Source organism: Lagenorhynchus albirostris, chromosome 5 (assembly GCF_949774975.1).
Source record: "Lagenorhynchus albirostris chromosome 5, mLagAlb1.1, whole genome shotgun sequence".
NCBI classification, from domain to species: Eukaryota; Metazoa; Chordata; class Mammalia; order Artiodactyla; family Delphinidae; genus Lagenorhynchus; species Lagenorhynchus albirostris.
In genome coordinates this window covers 23,612,689-23,633,290 of record NC_083099.1, presented here as the reverse complement: position 1 = coordinate 23,633,290, position 20,602 = coordinate 23,612,689, and the positions used below count along the sequence as shown (strand labels likewise).

Here is a 20,602-nt window from a genome sequence, read left to right as displayed (position 1 = left end):
TTCAATAGTGGATGCGACTGAAGACTCAAAGAAGAATGAGCCTATATTTAAGGTTGCCCCATCAAAATGGGAAGCTGTAGATGAATCTGAATTGGAAGCACAGGGTAAGTAAAAATACAATAAATACAAAGCTTTAAAAACTTGAGTACTTAAAATTTTACCAAATCGTTGTGTGTGTGTACATTTTCCTTTTGTATTTTATAACATGTTTCAACCTTAAGACCCAGTGTTGTCATATTTTATGTCTAGTGGCTAAGTTTTCATTGTGGTTGCTGTTTAAATTTTCTTAGATCCTTCAGTTTGGATGCTTCAAGAGTAATCAGAGAAATCACTAAAAACCTTTTAGGTTAAGCCATTTCAGTAGAAAATGTAGATGGGAAGCTGTACCTATTTGGAAGTTTACTTAGAGGTCAGTTTCAGAAAAAACAAAGCTTTGTCTCTTTTATAATGCTTGACTTCTTAGATGTAGTTTAGACCTGTCTTTCATACTTGTTTGGACATGTATCCTAGCGCTTATAATCTGTAATTGTTAATTTAGTATTTGTAAGTTCTAATGAAATAAATCTTACCATCTAGCATAGAAATAAGGATGACAACGTTAGTTGTCACCTCATGAATTTGAATAAAATTATAGTGTAGGTGTGAGGAAAGAAATACATTTAGTACATAGAAATGGCTATTCAAAGAAAAGATAAATGTAGATAACTTCTGTAATATAAACTTTCAGTTCTAAAGCTGGGCTTCTACTGTGCTGCTGCAAAAATGCTGATTTACCTTATGGAATTACATCCTTTTTTTCCTTCCATTCAGCTGTAACAACTTCTAAATGGGAGTTATTTGACCAGCATGAAGAATCAGAAGAAGAAGAAAATCAAAAGTAAGAATCTAAGTTTCGAATATACTCAGTTTCTTATTGCATATACACTCCCTTTTTCATTAAGAGGTATGCTTGAAATAATAGTGAAGAGGAAAACTTAACTCTTAAAAAAACTTGTTTTAAGAGGATCATTTTTAGTTCTTCATTGTTTTTCCAGTGAATAAAGAGCTTTTGCTTTCTGGTTTTGACGCATCTGGTTTCACTTTGCTTTTGAGTTTGTTTTCCTATGCTAGGTTATACATTCTTACTTTGTAGTTACTAAATGGTCGACTGCATTTATTTTAAATCTTTGTCATCAAGTATTGTTTTGGCTCCACAAAAAGTGTTTTTTAAAATGTGAATGGGAAGGTTATGCTCCTTTTTGGGGGGGATTGTGCCTTGCTAAGAAAAATAATGCATTATGACCATTATGACCGTTATGTTATTTAAATGTTAACACCTCAGAAGAACTAAGAATAACTAAAAGAAAAAAACCATTTTACCTTTATTTTATGGAGAAATTATAGTTTCAGTTTTGCTCTTTGGTAATTACCCCCGGTTGATTTTGAGTTTAACACTGAATGTGATTATAGGAATTCCTGCTCCCAAATTCTCCTGCAAGTTTATGCTGGTAGTTTTTTTTTTTTTTAAGATAGCACTTGACACCTTTAAAAATCATTGCAAAAAAAGTTAATTTTTTTTTTAATAGGGAAAGAGATGGCATCAAAGCAGAGGTTTCTGGTTTTTGGGTTTTTTTAAAATCTTCTTTTATTGTTTTCATATGGAAGAGTGCACAAAAGGAAAAGTCCCTTTGTGTCCCAGCACAATTTGAGCATTTGTGTGGATTCAATAAGTGGGTGTTAGCATTTAGATTTAAGGCAGTATGATTGATCAGCATTTGTGGAAACACAGTTTGGTATGAGGAAGAAAACTTGGCAATGGTGATGTCTTTCCAGAAACAGTGTGATCAGAACAAGTCAGCAATGATTATGACAACATGTTTACAAAATATAGATGTGGTTCGCTGATGGAAGTACCTCTCTGAAGCTGTTTAGGAGTACAGGAATTGGAAACAGTCCAGTTTGTTTTCATTTTTATGTCTGCAGTCCCATCATTAGTAACATCTCTCACCATTGTAGGATCACTGCTTTTTAAAATGAGTATGTGTATTCATAAAATAATTATTTAAGGGAAGGGAAGGGTAGAAAAGCCATTGCAGAACCCAAATATTGTTCAAGTGGTTTTGTTTCTAAAGGTGCTAATTTTTTTGCATTGAATTTGATATTTATGTTAATGTTTGAAATGTGAAAGCATTTTTGTGTTGATGGTAATTGTACATTCATACAGTGAAGCACGGATCACTGAAAATATAATTTATATTTTTGATTTTTCCTAGGAGCTCCAAATAAGTCATGATAACATGAAAATAACTTTTTGAAAACAGGGAAAAATACTTTTTCACATATTACTGCTTTCTGGTCCTTGAAATTTTCTTGCGCCTCACTGCTGCCCTCTAGTGGCTGAATCCAAAATGCCTTTTTACCAAGGAGCTGCTTTTTTTGGGCGGGGGCAGGTCAGGGTGCTGCATTGGGTCTTCGTTGCTGCACGCAGGCTTTCTCTAGTTGCAGTGAGCGGGGGTTACTCTTCGTTGTGGTGCACGGGCTTCTCATTGTGGTGGCTTCTCTTGTGGAGCACGGGCTCTAGGCACGCGGGCTTCAGTAGCTGTGGCTTGCGGGCTCTAGAGCACAGGCTTGGTAGCTGTGGCTTCCGGGCTTAGTTGCTCCGCGGCATGTGGGATATTCCCGGACCAGGGCTTGAACCCGTGTCCCCTGCATTGGCAGGCGGATTCCCAACCACTGTGCCACCAGGGAAGCCCTGGAGCTGCTTTTTGACACTAGTAATTATTGTCTTTGCGGCAGAAGGGTGATTAAAAAATATATATAGCACTACTAATGCTTTGGAGAAAAGTTCCAATAGTAATTTAATTCGTTTGTAATGAATTCTGTATGGGTTTAGTCTTGAATTTCCAGTTCTTTACAAGAAGAGCAAGATGAGGCTGTGATGAGATCTGAACCTAGAACTGGTAACTAAGAGCTAAAGTCAAAGCCAATTAGAACAGATCACTCAGGCCTTACAAAATTTAAATAGCAGCTGTAAAGTATGTGTGTATTTTAAATTCTCAAATTGTAGTGTAGTTCATTTTAAAAGTCTTAAATAATATGATTAGTGTTTAGTGTCTAGCCACCTATATTCTTTCTCTGTATGTATAAAAACATGCATATCTATTTAAAGCATAAATTATGTAATGTTGTACATACTATTTTGTGACCCATGTTTTTCACTCAAGTGTCATGGGTTTTGTTATTCCATGTTAGTCCATATGTTTATCTGCTCTGTATTCATCTGTGGTTGAAAGCAAGCATTCAGATAAGTGTGCAAGGAAGTTTATCAAGGAATATTTCAAATTGCAAAAAATTTTTTTTGAAAAAATTGTAAATAACAGGCTGGAATTGGTTAAGTAATCTCCATTGAATAGATAACACAGTTTCATTAGCTGTGTTGCATCTTTGTTGATTAACTCTTTCCAGAATAATCCTTCAGTAAATCTGTATTTACACACACACACACACACGCACACACACACACTTTAACCACTAAAAGCATCTGAGACACTTGTAAAACTATTTTGCACCATAAAACAAGAAATTCTCGTTCTTCTAAAAAATTAGCTAAGAACTGCATTTAGGAAGTTTCTGACAAATTAATGAGAAATATTAAGTAAAAGTTTATTTCCGAAAAGAATATGTTTTTTAATCGTTGGTTTTGACTTTTTCCTCTTTTTTTCGTCACCTGAGTATTGTATTGAGTTGTGCCTATATGTGCTACTAATGATTTGTGGGGCTCTGAGAGTATAAAGTGTGAAAAGTATTTTATTAGTATTCTAGAAAGGACCTTTAAATGAGAAATTAAAAAGCTAGTAGTCTCTTTATTTTTATCTACCTTGCTTAAATTTTTCTCATTCAGTGTGTGACTCTAAAATAATTAAAATTTTATTTGGAAAGGATTTGGTTATAATTGTTTTTATATTATTATGAATAGTTTTAAATATATACTAAAAGAACTCCTCTTATTCATGGTAGAGGGTAGTTAGTACTCAAATACCAATATATAAGGGCTTATCAGGTTCAAATATTAAGGGAAAATGGCATATATTCTAGGCTGTGCCAGTAATGTTCATATCACAGTATTGTTTATGAGGAATTTTGTTTGTATATACACAAACATTTTGAGTTTGTACATGGAAGACTTGTTTTGCCCAGATCCAACATTTACACTCAAAAGGCCCAGTCCCAGAGCATACAACCTTTTTTTTTTTTTAAGTCCCATCATTCTTTGTGCTTCAAGAACATTGAAGAACATTTGTTAATCCTATCCTGGCAATGATGAGCAGCTTGTCATAGTTGCTCCCCTGTCTGTTTCTACTCAATTGCTTCTGGAAGGACAGGAGAATTTTTCTTTGTTGTATCCTTAGCTATGGTAGTCACTTAGTTTATCATTTTCTTTTTATCTGACATAGAACCAATACAACTTTCATAAATCAACTATGACATGAATACTAATGTGTGCTAAAATTTAAAATTAATACACTGTTTTGTTCTTAGGGTTATGTGTTAATTAGATAAGGTCTTTTACTTGCTGCATAGAAACTCTGTGACTCAAACTTATGTATTCTCTAGCTTACAGGCTCTGCTGAAGGAAGGGTAAACATTTGGCTTTTTAAACATTAACCATCATGAAATCACTCTGAACTATGAAGTATGCAGAAATCACTGATTGATTAGTCATTTCATTTAACTGTTGCAAGGAAAGTTTGTGGCAGAATGAAAGCCACAGAAATAACATTAACATAAGCAGAATTTTTAGAAGTGTGATTATGTTGAAGCTCAAATTTTTTCTATGGAGGAAACATAAGAGTTTTATAAAATTGTTATTTGATCAGATATTTAGTAAAAAATGTTTTAGTGATGAATTGTCCTCTTATTTTTGTTAACATTATTTAAGCTCTAAGGCAGTGAAAAATCAAAAAGCTGTACTGTAAAATGTAATTTTTTTCCTTGGTGTCGTGACATACAACGTATTCTGCTTATTTATTTCCAAAGTCAAGAAGAAGAAAGTGAAGATGAAGAAGATACTCAAAGTTCCAAATCTGAAGAACATCATTTGTACTCTAATCCAATCAAAGAAGAAATGACTGAGTCCAAGTTCTCTAAGTACTCTGAAATGAGTGAGGAAAAACGAGCTAAACTCCGTGAAATTGAGGTTAGTATTGCATTGAAGTTTAAACTACACTACACTGGCCTTCTTTCACTTTTCCCACCAAACTGTGCTTCCTCTTAGCATCATACCTTGGTCCATACTGTTCCCTCTCTGCCTGGAAACCTTCATACCAGCTGTCTTCCTTCAGGCCTCTTAGTTCAAGCATCTCTTCTGTCTTTCTGTTACGATTTTACATGTGTTGTGGTGTGTGTTTTTTTTTTTTTTTCTTGCTTGCTTGTTTAGTGTGTTCCCCACTAGGCTGTGATTTCTGCAAGAGTAAGGGACCATGTCTGTTGTCTGTTCATCATCATATCTCCAGTGCCTGGCACATAGGAGATCCTCTGCAGATATTGATGTAATGAATAGATTATATCTCGCATTATGAAATCCATCACATGTTGAGCATAAATAGTATGTAACAAAAAAAGTGAGATATTTTCTGACACGTTCAAGTTATGTATACGTGGTACTGTAGTAGGCTCATTTTCAGTGTCTGCACGAGTGATGGGGAGAGAGTAGATGTTGATTGGGGCTTAACAATAAGAAGGGGAATAACTTATTGCGGGAATCCAAACTCTCAAGACTTCTCTCTCTCCATTCCCTTTTCTATTATAGTGCCTTTTTAAAATTACCAAAGGTATTCAGACACGTAAGTGAGGGGAGGGTTGTATAATGGGAGCCTTCCTTATTTCTTGCCCCAAGGTGGTAGAACATTCCCAGTAAATATTAGCAGTCGTGTAGCAGTCAGTCCAGAATCTCAAAAGTGTACGTGAGGGTGAATTTTAATACTCTGTCCGTTCATTTAACAGTATTTTATATGCCTACTGGTTGTCAGTGCTTTTCCTCTTACTAACTTATAATACCTACCACCTTAATTTCCACTTCTCCACTTACTCACTGCTGGGCTGGTACAAGTTCTTGCCCACCTCTTTCTCGATATCACCAAGCCAGAAAGTTAATAGAGAAAACGTTTTGTTTCAGCCTTACACAGAATCAGTGTGATGTCAATTTTAAGTAGAGAGGAGGGATTTTCAGAGTTAGTAAGTTGATTCATTTTTCCTGAGGTATATTTATATACATTCTTTATAAAATTGTAGGGGAATAAGATGTGTTATCAGTGAATGTGCTCACCTGTGGACCTTTTTCAAGCTGCACATGGCCCTTAACTCTCAGAACTTCTCCCAGTCTTACTGAACTCTGCCTTACTGACCTGATGGATCTATTGGAGTAGAAACAAAGATTGAGTTCAATAAAAAATGTATTTTCTTGATAATTGAATTACCCTCTTATAAATGCCAAAACAGACTGTTTCTAAATGTTCTGTTTTCTTATTGACTTGAAAGAAAACCATGTGATACAACTTTTGTTAATTTGGATGGTTCTACACTGTATATGTATATACTGATTTGTGCTATACATGCATACACAGAGGTGCACATAGCAACACACCTTATATATGTACATTTCCCTACTTCATATGTTCTTTGAGAATCTGGCCTCTCTCTTTGTTAGATACTCAGCGGTGGTTCATCCTACTCTCGTAGTGGCTACCCTATCGCAATTGGGATTTGGACGTGAGCCAAATCCTGATTTTAAAATGTAGATCTTGGGTTTGTTATAGAATTATCTATTCTTCTCCCTTATTTACTCTGAGATTTAGTCGTGTGGAGTAAAGGTCCACAACTGGTGGCAAATTTGAACTAGAACTCAGGGCTCATGAGCTTTATTCATGCGCGCTCTCTTCTCTGCCCCTAAATTCAAATGTCAGTTTTTGAATTTAGAATTCAGTGAGTACCTTTTTATTGGAGAACCCTTAAATAAAGAATTAAGTTCTAATTAGTTTTATTATATACTATAGGATATATAGTATGTATAATGTATATTTATTGTGTAGTTTTTCTTTCTAAATGCTCTTTTCTTCCCCACATGTGTCGTAATAAAGATGTCTATAGCTGAATCTTTTTTTACCACGGGATTAATAAAAACCAAAGGATTTGTGTTATAAAATATTGACATTCTCTGCAAAACACTTAGAAAACACGCAGCCATAAATTACAGTGTTTACTGGAAGCAAGTTCTTAATCTTTCAGATTCTGCTTAGAGCAGTGCCTAGGCTGGCATTTTCTTTTCTCATTCTGCTGTTGTCTCCGTTTCTATCAATAAGGGTTGGAGGAGTGGAACACTAGGTGGGGAGCCAGGTGAAGGGTCTTCTTTGTTGTTGAAGTAGAAAGATCCCTTTTCTGCCCTCATCCCTGAGGAAAGAGTGAATAGTTGAGGGGAAAGGTGATATACTTGGCACTGTCCCAGGGCAGCCAGGGGATAGATGGCTAACAAGCCATTCCGTGGGCTACTGTCTTTTGAGTTGGGACCCTTTGTGACCTGTTTTCTGGGCGCCCTGGACTTGTGCTTGTGCCTGAGTTAGGCCACATCAGCAGGAACTGTAGCTAGGGATTTTATAATGATCTTCAAAAGGTGCTCTAGGAATGCCTTTCTTTCATCAAAGTAGCATTCAGGTCTGTTGTTTGACTCTTGGATGCTTACCTCTTAAACTGATTTACCACAAATTAGAACAGTCATTTTTGTCAAGTCATCTCGTGTGGCTGTGCAGAGAGCACGTGGACCAATGTCTGATTACTTGAATTCTGCATAGTTGGGCTTGTCTGACAAGTGGCCTTCCGATGAGGGAGTTACACATTGATGTTATATTTTGACTGAGTCCTTAATCGGTTACTGTATGTTTTTATGTTTTATGTTGCTATACTTATGCTTTTCGTTTTTATACACTTGTTTCAAAGAAGAGAGTTTTTTTTAAAGGAGCAAAGCACTCCTTGAGAAACTATAGTGATAAAAAGATTTATTTTAAATATGTGTTATTTCACAGCTCAAAGTTATGAAGTTTCAAGATGAATTGGAATCTGGAAAAAGACCTAAAAAACCAGGCCAGAGCTTTCAGGAACAAGTAGAACACTACAGAGATAAACTTCTTCAACGAGTAAGGAATAAGTATACGCAGTAATATGCATTTTCCAGAGTTATTTGTTTGATTGCCTACAATATTGATATATTGGCATATTTGAGGAAAAGAATATTTAAATTATATCCTTTGTCTACATGCTGAATATTGGTAGCTAATTCGGAATGTTTGAAACTTGACGTTTTACAGTTATTTCAGCATGGAAAGCAGTCTTAGGGCAACAGCACACTGTTTTATTCCTGATACTACCTGTGGAGCATGAAATCCTGCTAAGAACATGCTTTCAGAACTGGAAGATACTATAGAAAGAGTCACATTTGTGACAGTGAGACACCAAGAACCGTGAGAAGTAGCACAGAGTCAGAGATGGTGTTAGGGTTTGGGAATTTCATTTAGGACTCCTTTTCCATTGTGTCCAAGGAGGGACAGCAAGTGGTAGAATATATCATCTGTGAATTCTAAGCTTTTGAGGGACCTCGTATTCTTATACATAAAAAAGTGTTTAGGGATATACAGAGAATTTTAGAACAAGGAGGCCTACATGATAATTGTTGAAAGAACCTAAGAATTTTATCGGGACTGCTATTAATTTTTACCTATATCTTGACTGTCATTACAAATAAAAGATTATAGAGAGAAATAGAAACAACTAGAAGGGAGCTTAAAATCATACAAACCTATTAATGGTGACGGGAGCACAACAGTGTGGTAAAGCAGCTTGTTGCTGTACAACACTGTGGACTCCTGGTGCCACTGTCTGCTGTGCACTCCCAGGCACGTCACTGAAACCTGCTTTTACTCTGTAAAACTGGGTTGATAAGTCCCAATTTTGCAGGATTATGAATTAGATAATAGCTATATTAACTCTTTATTACTGAATTAAAATGTTTAAAATATCTTGAGTGTTTTAACTGTAGTCTGATTCCTATGAAAGTGTCAATCAGGAAAATGTATCCTACAGGTCACCAGAGGAAGTCAGTCTCCTCAGCATCACTTTTTAAATTTGTGCTCAGTATGTTGTATTTGGAAAAAAGATAAATGAGTTTTTTTTTTTAAAAAAAAGATGTTATGTGTCTGAAGCCCATGAGTCCCTTTGGAGATGGTGGTAGATGTTTGATCTGCATGGAAGACTACACCTTGAGATGCCCACTGGGTCTAATGTAATAATACATGTATTACCATTTTAGTCTCCTTGCATTCCATTGTTGTAATTGGAGGGAAGAATGTACTTTTTGAAGGTACATACTAGGGGTCAGCAGACTATGGCCATCACCTCATTTTTGTAAATAAACTTATTAAAACACAGCCATACCCCTTCACTTATTAAATGTGTATTATCTACTGTGGCGACTAAAGCGGTAGAGTAGACCGGTTGTGGCCCACAAAGAAAATATTCACCACCTGGCCCTTATGGAAAACATGTGCCAGCATCTGGTGTAGGCTTTTTATCAGATATCAGTTAGCTTTCTTGATGCATACAAATCATAGAGAAATTTAATTCCTGTTAGTGGAAAGCTAAGTTGGCTTTGTGGGTTCATTGTCTATAGCCACTCCTTTAATTATCAATAGAAATCATAATTTCAAGTGAGAAGTGGCAGTTGTAGCAGTTGGGGATAAGCAAATAAGTTATTTTTTGGTTTATATAATAATATAGTCATGTAGTCAGTTTGTACTTTTATAAATTAGGATTTAACATTTCCAATATGATTGGTACTTGTTTCTCAATAGTATTAGTATTGAGTATTAATAGTATTTTAATAGTATTTTCTGATAGTATAGTATTTTCTGATGGACGAGTATTGTGAATAGCTCTTTCTCCTTTTCAACATAATACTTTGTAAGGGCTTTCCTTTGATTAAATCGACTTGCTGTACCATTAGAATCACTATTGACAATTTTATTGCAGTCTGAGTTGGAAAGGTCATTGTTCTGTTAGCTTTTTCCAATTGTGTTTTCAAGTGGAGGGACAGCACTCTAGGTAGTAGCTAAGAGAGCCCTGGCTCTGGAGCTTTGGCTCAAATCCTGACTTCACCATCCTGTATGACCACAGGCATGGTACTTAGCCTTTCTGAGTCCCATTTTTCATCTCTAGAATGAGGATAATGCTATTCTTAGGCATGTTTCGAGGAATTACATGAAATGGTATATGGAAAATTGTTTATTAATTGCTTGGCCTGTGGTAGGCACTCAGAAAATGTTTAGCTGCTGTCATTGGCATCACTATTATTATTCAGTATAAGTAGAAGAGTAGAAGAAATGACTGGTTTTCTGGAAGAGTAGGTATTTTAAAAAAATAGTTATACCTTCAGTAGTAATTTAAAAAATAGTTAACTAGAAGAGGCAGTATTGTTTCATAAATGAGATTAACCAGGTTGGTGTTTTTAATGGCTAAATACTTTCTCTTTAAAAAAAAAAACAACAGGAGAAAGAGAAAGAATTAGAAAGAGAACGAGAAAGAGATAAGAAGGATAAAGAAAAATTGGAATCTCGATCCAAAGACAAGAAGGAAAAGGATGAGTGTACTCCAACAAGGAAAGAAAGGTATAACATTTCTCATTTAATGCCTATACTGGTTTCAGGATTTGGAATCATGTTTCATTTTGTAATATTTTCATTACTGGTGCCAACAAACTGGAAAAGTATTTTTGTGTGTGTGGTAAACATGTTTGGCCTCTGCCTGCAGGAGGCAGAATTAGCTGAGAAATGGGGCAGTCAGTTGGCACTTGGCTTAGTTATCTGGGACATCATCCCTTTACATGGTTCGTATGGTACCTTAGCCTTAGTTCGGTGCAAGAATTCAGTTACCGTATTAGGTATCAAACCTAAGGCTTAAATAACTAAACAACTTGCTAGATCCTACCTGTTGCCTCCAATATAAGCTTTTCTTCTGTGCTGAGGCTGATATCTGTAAACTTGAGTCTCCTGGTCCTGTTTGTAAAGGGAGTTTGTGTATATAGGCCATAGGGACTTGGTCCTCACTTTAAGGCTTTATTCTAATCAAAATCATTTCTCTTTTAGTTTTTATTCCTTACTTGCACAGTTCCTAAATCTCTGATTAGTAGAGAAAATTACTTCAGTTAACAGAATTGAGGTTTTCCTAATAAAAACCAAACAAATGCCAAGAAAAAAATTTGGCTCAGTCACCCTACATATAGTTACAAATAACAGTTATACTAATTGCTTAAGTAGTAAATCTATCACTTTTTTGTTTTCTATTATTATCTTGATATAATTTCAGATTTATAGAAAAGTTGCAAGAATAGTATAAAGAATTCCCAGATATCCTTCACCCATATTCCCCCAATGTTAAAATATTTCTCCTTTTGCTTTATTTTCTTCTTCCTCTTCCTTCCCCCCTCGTCCCCAATCATTTAAGAGTAGTGTGCCTACATGATGCTCCATTTTCATACTTAACTACAGTAAGAGTTTCAAGATCAAACAACAACAAAAGGTTTCAAGAGCAGGAAATTAACATTTTAAAAAACACGATTGTCTAATCAGAGACCTTTATGAAATTTGGTCCATTGTTCCAATAATCTTTCTTAGAGCAGGAGAAAATCTAATTTAGTTGAATTCAGTTTTTGTCTAGATCAACCTATCTTTAAGACTTATTTGTTCTTAGTATAAAAGGCTTTGAATGTTGTTGGAAAATAACATTAATAAGGTTAGTGAAAATAAAGATAGTGTAAGCTGGTAGGAATTAAAAGCTAATTTAGTAGAAAGAAAATGAATACCTGATCCTTTGCTCACTTATGGAATGTTTTGGGGGCTTTGTTCCATAGGAAAAGGCGACACAGTACGTCCCCTAGCCCATCTCGCAGTAGCAGTGGTAGACGAGTGAAATCCCCATCACCAAAATCGGAGCGATCAGAGCGTTCAGAAAGATCTCATAAAGAGAGCTCACGGTCCAGGTCATCTCACAAAGATTCTCCTAGAGATGTTAGCAAAAAGGCCAAAAGGTAAACGCAAGTCATTTTTTTGTAATATTTGAAATGCCAGTTTCCTTGTCATTCCACCAGCTTTTGAAAATAATTTGGTTGGCAGCCATTTTTTAAAGGATTTTAGAAAACCAAACAGATATACTTTCATTTTAGAATCTTCCTTCCCATCTCACCACCCCATCCTTGTCATGACTAAAGCACAAGAAAGCTTCCAACAAGGAAAGACCAGCCAAGAATTTTAAACATCAGTTTCCTGTGGAGTAGGGATAGCTGCTTTCCTTTCCTTTCTGTTCTTTAGCTTCTATAGAATATTCTTTGATTTTTGTCAAGGCTGAAAGAAAAATACATTCTCCCTCCCCACCCAACAGTAATCTTATTAGCAAGTTCTTGGGTAGAGACTTATGGACATAGATACCATTTCTTCAGTGTTTAATTTAGTGTGTTATATACCTTTCTCCTCCTAGTTCCAGAAAGGTGGTTCAGAAATGTTTTATTTATCTAGTGTTTTATAGAAGAATTTTTCTGAGAGCTAAAACTGCTTTTTATCCTAAAACGTTTTTATTGTAACCATTTTTAGTAAAATCTTTATACAACAGATAAGTCTCTTTTTCTAAATGGTGCTTGTGCATATATTTATATACATGTTCATGAAAATTATATATATGTATATATAATTATTTGTTTTGGTAATTTTCATGAATAGCACTTACAGAGTTATGCTGTCTTAAATGATTTCCTCAAATGATATTGCAGTAGTTGGTTCTTTTCCCTACAAGAAGATAGGCTGCAAAGCTGCTGCGTTTAAAAGTTTGTGAATGATCTTGGATGCCATTTTGAACTTTGGCTTATAATAATCTGGGGAGCTTGTTAAAATGCAAATTCCCAGTCCCTGCCTCTTGAGATTTTGATTCAGTAGAGCAGTAGTAAGGCTCAGGAGTCTGTCTTTCTAAGCATGCATACCACCAATGATCACTGATGCAGCGCCTAGGAAGTACAAAATCTGTGTGTGTGTGTGCACACGGTAGGCGAAGCATAAACTTGGAAAGTTTACATCCTTTTTTATTTCAGTGACTTTCATTGTGCTCTCTTAAAGATCACTTTAGATAATTTAAGGATAGTCAGTTTTGATCACATGAGTACTTTGGTTAAATTGTTTTTGTTTGTTTCCTCAGATCTCCATCTGGTTCAAGGACACCTAAAAGGTCTAGACGATCACGGTCTAGATCCCCTAAAAAATCAGGGAAGAAATCCAGATCCCAGTCCCGATCTCCACACAGGTCTCATAAAAAGTCAAAGAAAAACAAACACTGACATAAATTTTTAAGATGCTGTCACTTATTGGAAATGCGATTTTGTTTTGTGCCTGAACGGTCTGTTTTTTAAAAAAAAAACAAAAAAACAAAAAATCTAATGAAAGAGCATTCCTGGGGTTTTTCTTTGTTTGTGAATGCATGTGTAAACTCATAAGTAACTGCATCTGTAGACCTGTCGTTGTTTTATATTGTATAAATTACTTTCATTGTGGCTGTTTCTCAAGATGAGATTTTTATTGTGCTAATGAACTTCATCAAAAATGTGTATAATGGATCTGCTGGCAGTAGTAATATTTTGTTTTAGGATGTTGTGACTTAGCAAAAAATAATACAGATGTCTTCCCCCCTTTTGTAGCTTTGACAATTTGAATTAGATTTCAAATAAAATCTGAACAGAAAACTATAACGTTGTTTTTTTGCCCTATCGATGACATCAAGTCCCTTAAAGTCCTACTTAAGTGAGTTTAGCACTTCTGCTGTGTTTCTTATACCTAATGCACTTTACAAGCTCCATTGTTCAGGTAGCTAAAGTTTTATATTTACTAAGATGACTGTCAAAATTTAGGGACCTGAGACTTACATTTGGTAGGTTTGCCAACCAGTTTCTTTGGTAAGGTTCCCTTAAGTAATACTAGTACCCAGAGATCAAAAGACTAGGCAAATGTGGTGTAGTCTTTTGTTAATGCAATGCCTGGTTAGAATATTTTTTTCTTTTTTCAGAGAAGCAATATGGTTTCAATAGACTTAACCTGTGTCCTGAGCAACTACTTATTTTCAGGGAAAAATTAAATTTCCATCTTTCGATTTCATCTTCTCTCATTAGAAAAGTTTATTTAAAAGTTTTCTAATCATAGTTGGCCATAGAATTTTTTTTTGAAGGTTACCCTTTTACAGCCCTCTGTAGGCTGTCTTTCAAACACTGGTATCAGAATATTTCTACAAGGTTCAGTGTAAAGCACCTTTGTTGGGTTTTTTTGGTTTGTTTTTAAAGAATTTAGTTTTAGGTTTAGCTTTAAGTAAAATTTAAAAATAAAATAATTTTCAGGAAACTTAACATCCAGTGGTTTGTAAATTAAAGGGGCAAAAAGTTGATTTAAACCATTTGCAGAGTTGAAATCTGTAATACAGTGGTAATAAATTGCAGTATGAGGAAGAAATAAGAAAACTTGTGTGACATTGAATATAATATTGCTATAATGTAATAAAGGGTTATGTAGACTTGAACTGACACTACTACTATTTGTGAATCTTGCTTTCAGTTTTTCATTTAGGCACTTTATACAATGGTTGATGTTTTTTCCCCCTCTTAATAGAGTAGAAAACTGTTCTAATAATGGATTGTTTTGAGTTAGCTTGTTTTTTTAAAAATACCTTTTCAAGTTGTTTTACTTAGTCTTGCCTAGTCACAAAATAAAAAAGCTGTACTCATGATTTGAGGAGTAGGAATATCAGCTGAGCAGTGAGGCATGTTATTGCCAAACTGGGCAGACCTACAATAGCTGTAGAAATGAGCCAATCAGATTATTTTACTTAGTGGTTCTTATCAACATGCAATATTGCTTGAAAGTTATTCCCTTATCATGCACTCTTTTGTTTGTCCGTATTGTTAGGGTGTTAATTACTAAATGTTGCTCAGAATAATTAAACATGAACATTTGGTGCTGGTTTTTAAAAACCTACAAATATAGCCATTTTTAAAGAGCATGTTTTTCTCCCCTGTTCATTGCCTGGGAGAATGGAATTTTATATAATTACCTTTCTTTGCAGAAATAACAATGTTGAGTTGCTGGTGATTGCGGGCACTCTGTCATTCATTGGTATCTAGTATAGGCTTAGAAATGATAAGTCAGGAAATGATTTTGCCAGTCAAGTTGCAAGGAGTACTTCTTTTTCTCTCTTTAAAAAAATATCCTGGAGAAGCAGGAGTGTGTAGAAATTGTTAGGTCAGTTTCGGGTGCTTATATTTAGTATTTTTTCTACTGCAGTGGGACATAGCAGTTCTTTTAATCTGCGTCCAGATATAATGAACATCGTTTATCTATCTTAGAGTGGGTGAGACTGGCTTCCTTTTGGGTGATGGGTGGGGATTGTGTAGGCTTGGTAGAATATGTATTCTGTGAAGTTTGCTAATGTTCGTATTAGATTGTATTGGATTTTTTTCCCCTGGAATTGCAAATGGTATTGTTAGATAGGTTATTTCCAACTTAATGAGAAAATATCCAGAGTAAGTGTGTTTAATTCTCCATGGATTCTGTGAAAGCTTAACGGTCAGAAATTGGTGATTGTAAGGGAGGAGATATTCTCTACCATATTTTTATAATAGCATGTTATTCCTGTTTCCTGTCTAAAGAACACTTAATTAGATAGCAAAACTTCTACAGGTTGACTAAAATGTTTGTAGGTGTGGCCATCCAGTTATAGGAAATACCGTGTTTCAGCTCTGTGATAGACAGTTATCCTCCACCACAGCTACATGTAGGAGGAAATCCTCTGATGGCTACTCTTTTTATAAAGGGCGTGGCTTAAACCCTTCACTCTCTAACATGCACAGGGATTCCTTACCAGGTTAATACCACTTAATCTCTCATTCTTTGACAGGTGAGAGAAAGTAAATCATGTTTGTGAATCTTTTCTTTGACTTTGTATTTCCTTATTACTGTTAATAAGCTTATGGGCACTTCTGGACTGCAACATGTTGAGAAGTTAGAGACTAAAGAACTAAAACAAAAAGCCCTGACCCAAAAGATCACTTTTATTTGGCTCAGAGTGTTCTTGGCATTTCTGCTAAAGTTTGCAGAAAGTACTATACACTGACCTAGTTTTTCTTTATTGCAGACCATTCCTGAGACTTTTATCCCAATTAAAGGATCTTAGAGGGAGGAAATACTTGCTTATGACTTTCACATTTTTTCCCACAAACTTTAATATTCTTGAGCACTTGAAAATATTTTAAAGAAATTCTAATCGTGAGCTAATACAGTTTATTAGAAATACTCTGCTCATATTTGCCTCCATTGTGGTATAAGTTCTGAAAAAATTACATGGACATAATAGTATATGATTATTAAAAATGACATGAAATAAGTATTGTCCAAGTGACTTAACCTGTTCTGATGACCACAACAGTGTGATTTCTTTAGCAGAGAAAGTTGTTTTTAAAAATAAATAGTACCACTTTTCTAAGAAAATAAGAGCTTCTTTTTGCTTTGTTGTTTTCCTCTTCTATTATATATTAATGGAAAAGCTACAGAAAATTCAGTGCAGGTACTAATGAAGACACTAGTGTAAGTTTAAAGGAACATATGACTGTAAAAACTCATGAAGTGCTTGGTTTCTTCATATTCCACATGCATGTTTTAGAATAGATTTTAGGGAGTATTTAATTCATTTTCCTTTTGGCATTTTTCTTTATTTTGTTATCAACTTCCCAGGACTTAGATGATACACAAATACAGATCCCAGGGGATGTGTTGTGTGATGCTGGACTAAAAGGTGGGAATGCGCTGCTGTCCAGAGTGAGCCATGTTCCAGTGTTGAAAATTCAATGCCTCAGTGTTTATTCAGTACCACCTCATGGAGCGTCAGTGTACACGGATTATATGTATAATTGGTTATTTATATAGTTTTGTAGATCTGTAGATAAATGCCCTCATTCATTTTTATATGTAATTGTGCTTGGAGTATTTTTGTGTTTTATTCTTTGACTTCAACAGGGTCTTGTACGTTATATCTTTGGTGATTTGAAATATCAGGAAAGACAAATTTTCAGAAATGAGAATAATACAGTTGAAATCAGGTTAGCTGAAATATTCTATAGCAAGACAATTTCTTTTGGGTGAACTGATTCCATAATTAATTACTCTTGATGTAAGGATTCAGTTTATTGTGGAGTTGCTTTCCAGACTGTCACTTTATAGTTTTTCTACATAAAGATTATATAGTTGGAAACAAAGGTTGTGGAATTTCCTTTTTGTTGTTGTTTTTTGACTTTTAATTACTTTAATAAAATACGTTGTTTTCATAGCAAACTTTAGACTGTTCATGTAATTTTCTCCATACAGTTTTTCTAATGTAAGCCCAGCAAACCATATCTAGTTTTCAGCAGCGTTATCCCAAGTGAAATAAGTGATGTGTCATATTTATCAGTTATAGCTAAAATGTTACTACATTTTACATGTTTAAACCATAATAAAATATTGTCATGATAGATGATTTTTTTTTGTGTGTGTGGTACGCGGGCCTCTCACTGCTGTGGTCTCTCCCGTTGCGGAGCACAGGCTCTGGACGCGCAGGCTCAGCGGCCATGGCTCACGGGTCCAGCCGCTCCGCGGCACGTGGGATCTTCGCGGACCGGGGCACGAACCCGTGTCCCCTGCATCGGCAGGCGGACTCTTAAGCACTGCGCCACCAGGGAAGCCCTAGATGATTTTTTTGATAAGGAAATTTTAGTTCCTTATCGGTTCCACTTTTTAAAGAGAGTTTGTTCTGTTTTATGGAGGCAATTTTCAAACATATATGAAAGTAGAATAATAGGATGAGTATTCCTAGTACCCATCGGTCTGCAAATACCAAGTTATTAGTCTCTAAATGTCTCTAAGTGTTTTCTTTTTTAAAACAACCACAGTATCATTATCACATTAAAAATAATTTATTGGTTCCTTTAAAATCTTTTAAATTGTGGTAAAATACTCATAACAAAATTTACCATCCTAACCATTTTTGGGTGTACAGTTTAGTCGTGTGAAGTATGTTCACATTGTTATGCAACCTGTCTCCAGAACTTTTCATGGTACAAAACTGAAACTGTGTACCTATTAAACATTACTCCCCCATCCCCACACCCAGCAACCACCATTTTTTACTTTCTGTGAGTTTGACTACTTCAGATACTGCATGCAAGTAAGTGGAATCATACAGAACTTGTCTTTTTGTGACTAGCATATTTCACTTAGCATAATGTCCCTTCAGGTTCATCCATGTGGTAGCATGTGCATTGGTTCTTTTTTAAAGCCTACTTTTTCTTTTAAAATTTCTATATTTTCTTATAGAATTTGAAAAGTTTTTTCTGCAAATGGCACATTAGCATTTTCTATTTTGAGTAAAAACTTAAAAAAGAAAACAGAGTAATACCAAGTATATATGCCAACCACTGACTTTTTTTATCACTTTTGTGCTGTGTTCTCTTTAAATGATTATGTATGATATGATTTCACATCAACATATCATAGCATGGGGTGCAAAATACACTTTCAAAGCATATGTGATTTTGAAATTGTAGTGTATTAATATAAATGACCATACTCAAATGCTTTTTTAGCTTATTTATTGCCTGATGAAAAGGAAACTAAAATTCTGGCATTTAGTATACTCAGTGTTTAGATTAGACACTCATTTTGCCACAAAGGAAAAAAAAAACTTTTGTTTTAATTTTTTTTAGTTATTTTTTCCTATTAGAAAACACAGAGCATGAAACTGTTTGGAATAAAGAACTTACTTTTTGATTTTTTTTTTTCTGCGGTACGTGGGCCTCTCACTGTCGTGGCCTCTCGAGTTGTGGAGCACAGGCTCCGGACACGCAGGCTCAGCGGCCATGGCTCACGGGCCCAGCCGCTCCGCGGCATGTGGGATCTTCCCGGACCAGGGCACGAACCCGTGTCGATGCAGGCGGACTCTCAACCACTGCACCACCAGGGAAGCCCTACTTTTTGATTTTTAAATGAGATGTGGCATAGCATAATGGAGGAAGAGGAAGAGGCTGGTCTGTGGCCTTATATTTGAACTTATTTGAACTTGAATACCAGCTCTTCCCCACTATTAGCTGTGTGATCCTTTGGAATCTATTCTTGCCTATAAGATGGCAATAACCTTGCCTGTTTATTTTAAGGATGAAATCACATGTAAATGACTGACGTGTAATTGTCATGCGGTGGTAGTTTAATAAACTTTCAGTATTCCTGGACACTAGTGATGGGAACATCTTTTAACTAAAAATAGATCAACACTACAATTCTGTAGTACTGGTACCTTTAAAAGATACATTTGTGTACTTGATTTGTATTTAGTTAACAGATTTTGTGGACTTACACTTGGGGATATGTTGCTTTGTTGCACACTGAATATCACTTCATAATTTGCTGTCAAGTCTTATAGATGACGTTTAATTCTTGATCTCCTTTGAGAAAAACATTTTCATTAAGCAGGTTTTTAAAGATACTTTTTAAATTGTCATTTATTATTATGGAATTCCACTAACCAAAGTTCCTGAAAGGAAGCTCATAAAGCAAAATCCAAATGTAAACAGCTTAAATAGGGTATATGGTGGAAAGAGCCTGGAAAATAGTATAAAATAGGATGAAGCACTCACTGGATTCTTTGACCAAGTTCAAAGTTAAAACAAACAAAAGCTATACCAGTTACCAGAGCTGAGCAACAGTATGCGATATTCACAGAACGTGTGGACAGGGAACAGCATGAGGGAAGACCAAAAAGAGGGTTAGTGATGTGAGGGTAATTGAACTCCTGTGTTTTGTGTATATTTACAAGTTACGATTTGTATTTTCAGATTATGCAGAAATAAGAAATGTACCCTAAAACTACTTTTAGAAAGGAGAGCTGAAACTATATAGAATTTGAAAAGGAAATTACACTTTAAATTCTACTCAGAAGTAATGGCTTTGTAGTAAAATACCTTTCAGGACATTTGTAATGATCTTTGGAGTTCTCAGCAGCTGCACCAACATGAATCTGAAGAGCAAAACTTTGCTTAAAAACACTATTTCGTTCTCCATATAGCTGAAACATTGAAATCGAAACAAGTACCTCACTATCCATTGGCTACCTTAAGCAGCTTAAATAGTCCTGTTACATGAAGTTGCTATTAGATGATTTTTCTTTCAGCATATTTTGTTTCATTGCTGCAATAGCTATTGGGTGTGAGCAGTTTGTTAAACAGCATTTAGGAAGATGCTTTTCAGATGGTTTTTAGCCATGCTAAAGTTTTCAGGCCTCTCACTGCTGTGGCCTGTCCTGTTGCGGAGCACAGTCTCTGGACGCGCAGGCTCAGCGGCCATGGCTCACGGACCCAGCCACTCCGCGGCATATGGGATCTTCCCGGACCAGGGCGTGAACCCGTGTCCCCTGCATCGGCAGGCGGACTCTCAACCACTGCGCCACCAGGGAAGCCCCCATGCTAAAGTTTTAA

The 20,602-nt window shown here is 35.6% G+C and overlaps 1 protein-coding gene across 5 annotated transcripts in view; it reads left to right on the top strand.

The window, feature by feature from the left end:
• Window positions 1-17,608, top strand: part of U2SURP (U2 snRNP associated SURP domain containing) — a 55,859-nt gene extending 38,251 nt beyond the window's left edge. For 4 of the 5 annotated variants that reach the window (XM_060149684.1, XM_060149681.1, XM_060149682.1 and 1 more), the window contains 7 exons: window positions 9-104; window positions 811-877; window positions 5,017-5,176; window positions 8,055-8,165; window positions 10,570-10,688; window positions 11,930-12,106; window positions 13,261-17,608. In XM_060149684.1, coding sequence (XP_060005667.1) covers window positions 9-104; window positions 811-877; window positions 5,017-5,176; window positions 8,055-8,165; window positions 10,570-10,688; window positions 11,930-12,106; window positions 13,261-13,399 — 869 coding nt within the window. In that variant the 3' untranslated portion in view covers window positions 13,400-17,608. The remainder of the gene's footprint in view (window positions 1-8; window positions 105-810; window positions 878-5,016; window positions 5,177-8,054; window positions 8,166-10,569; window positions 10,689-11,929; window positions 12,107-13,260) is intronic. The other variant, XM_060149685.1, reaches the window with a different exon arrangement.
• The last annotated feature ends 2,994 nt before the right edge of the window (window positions 17,609-20,602 follow it).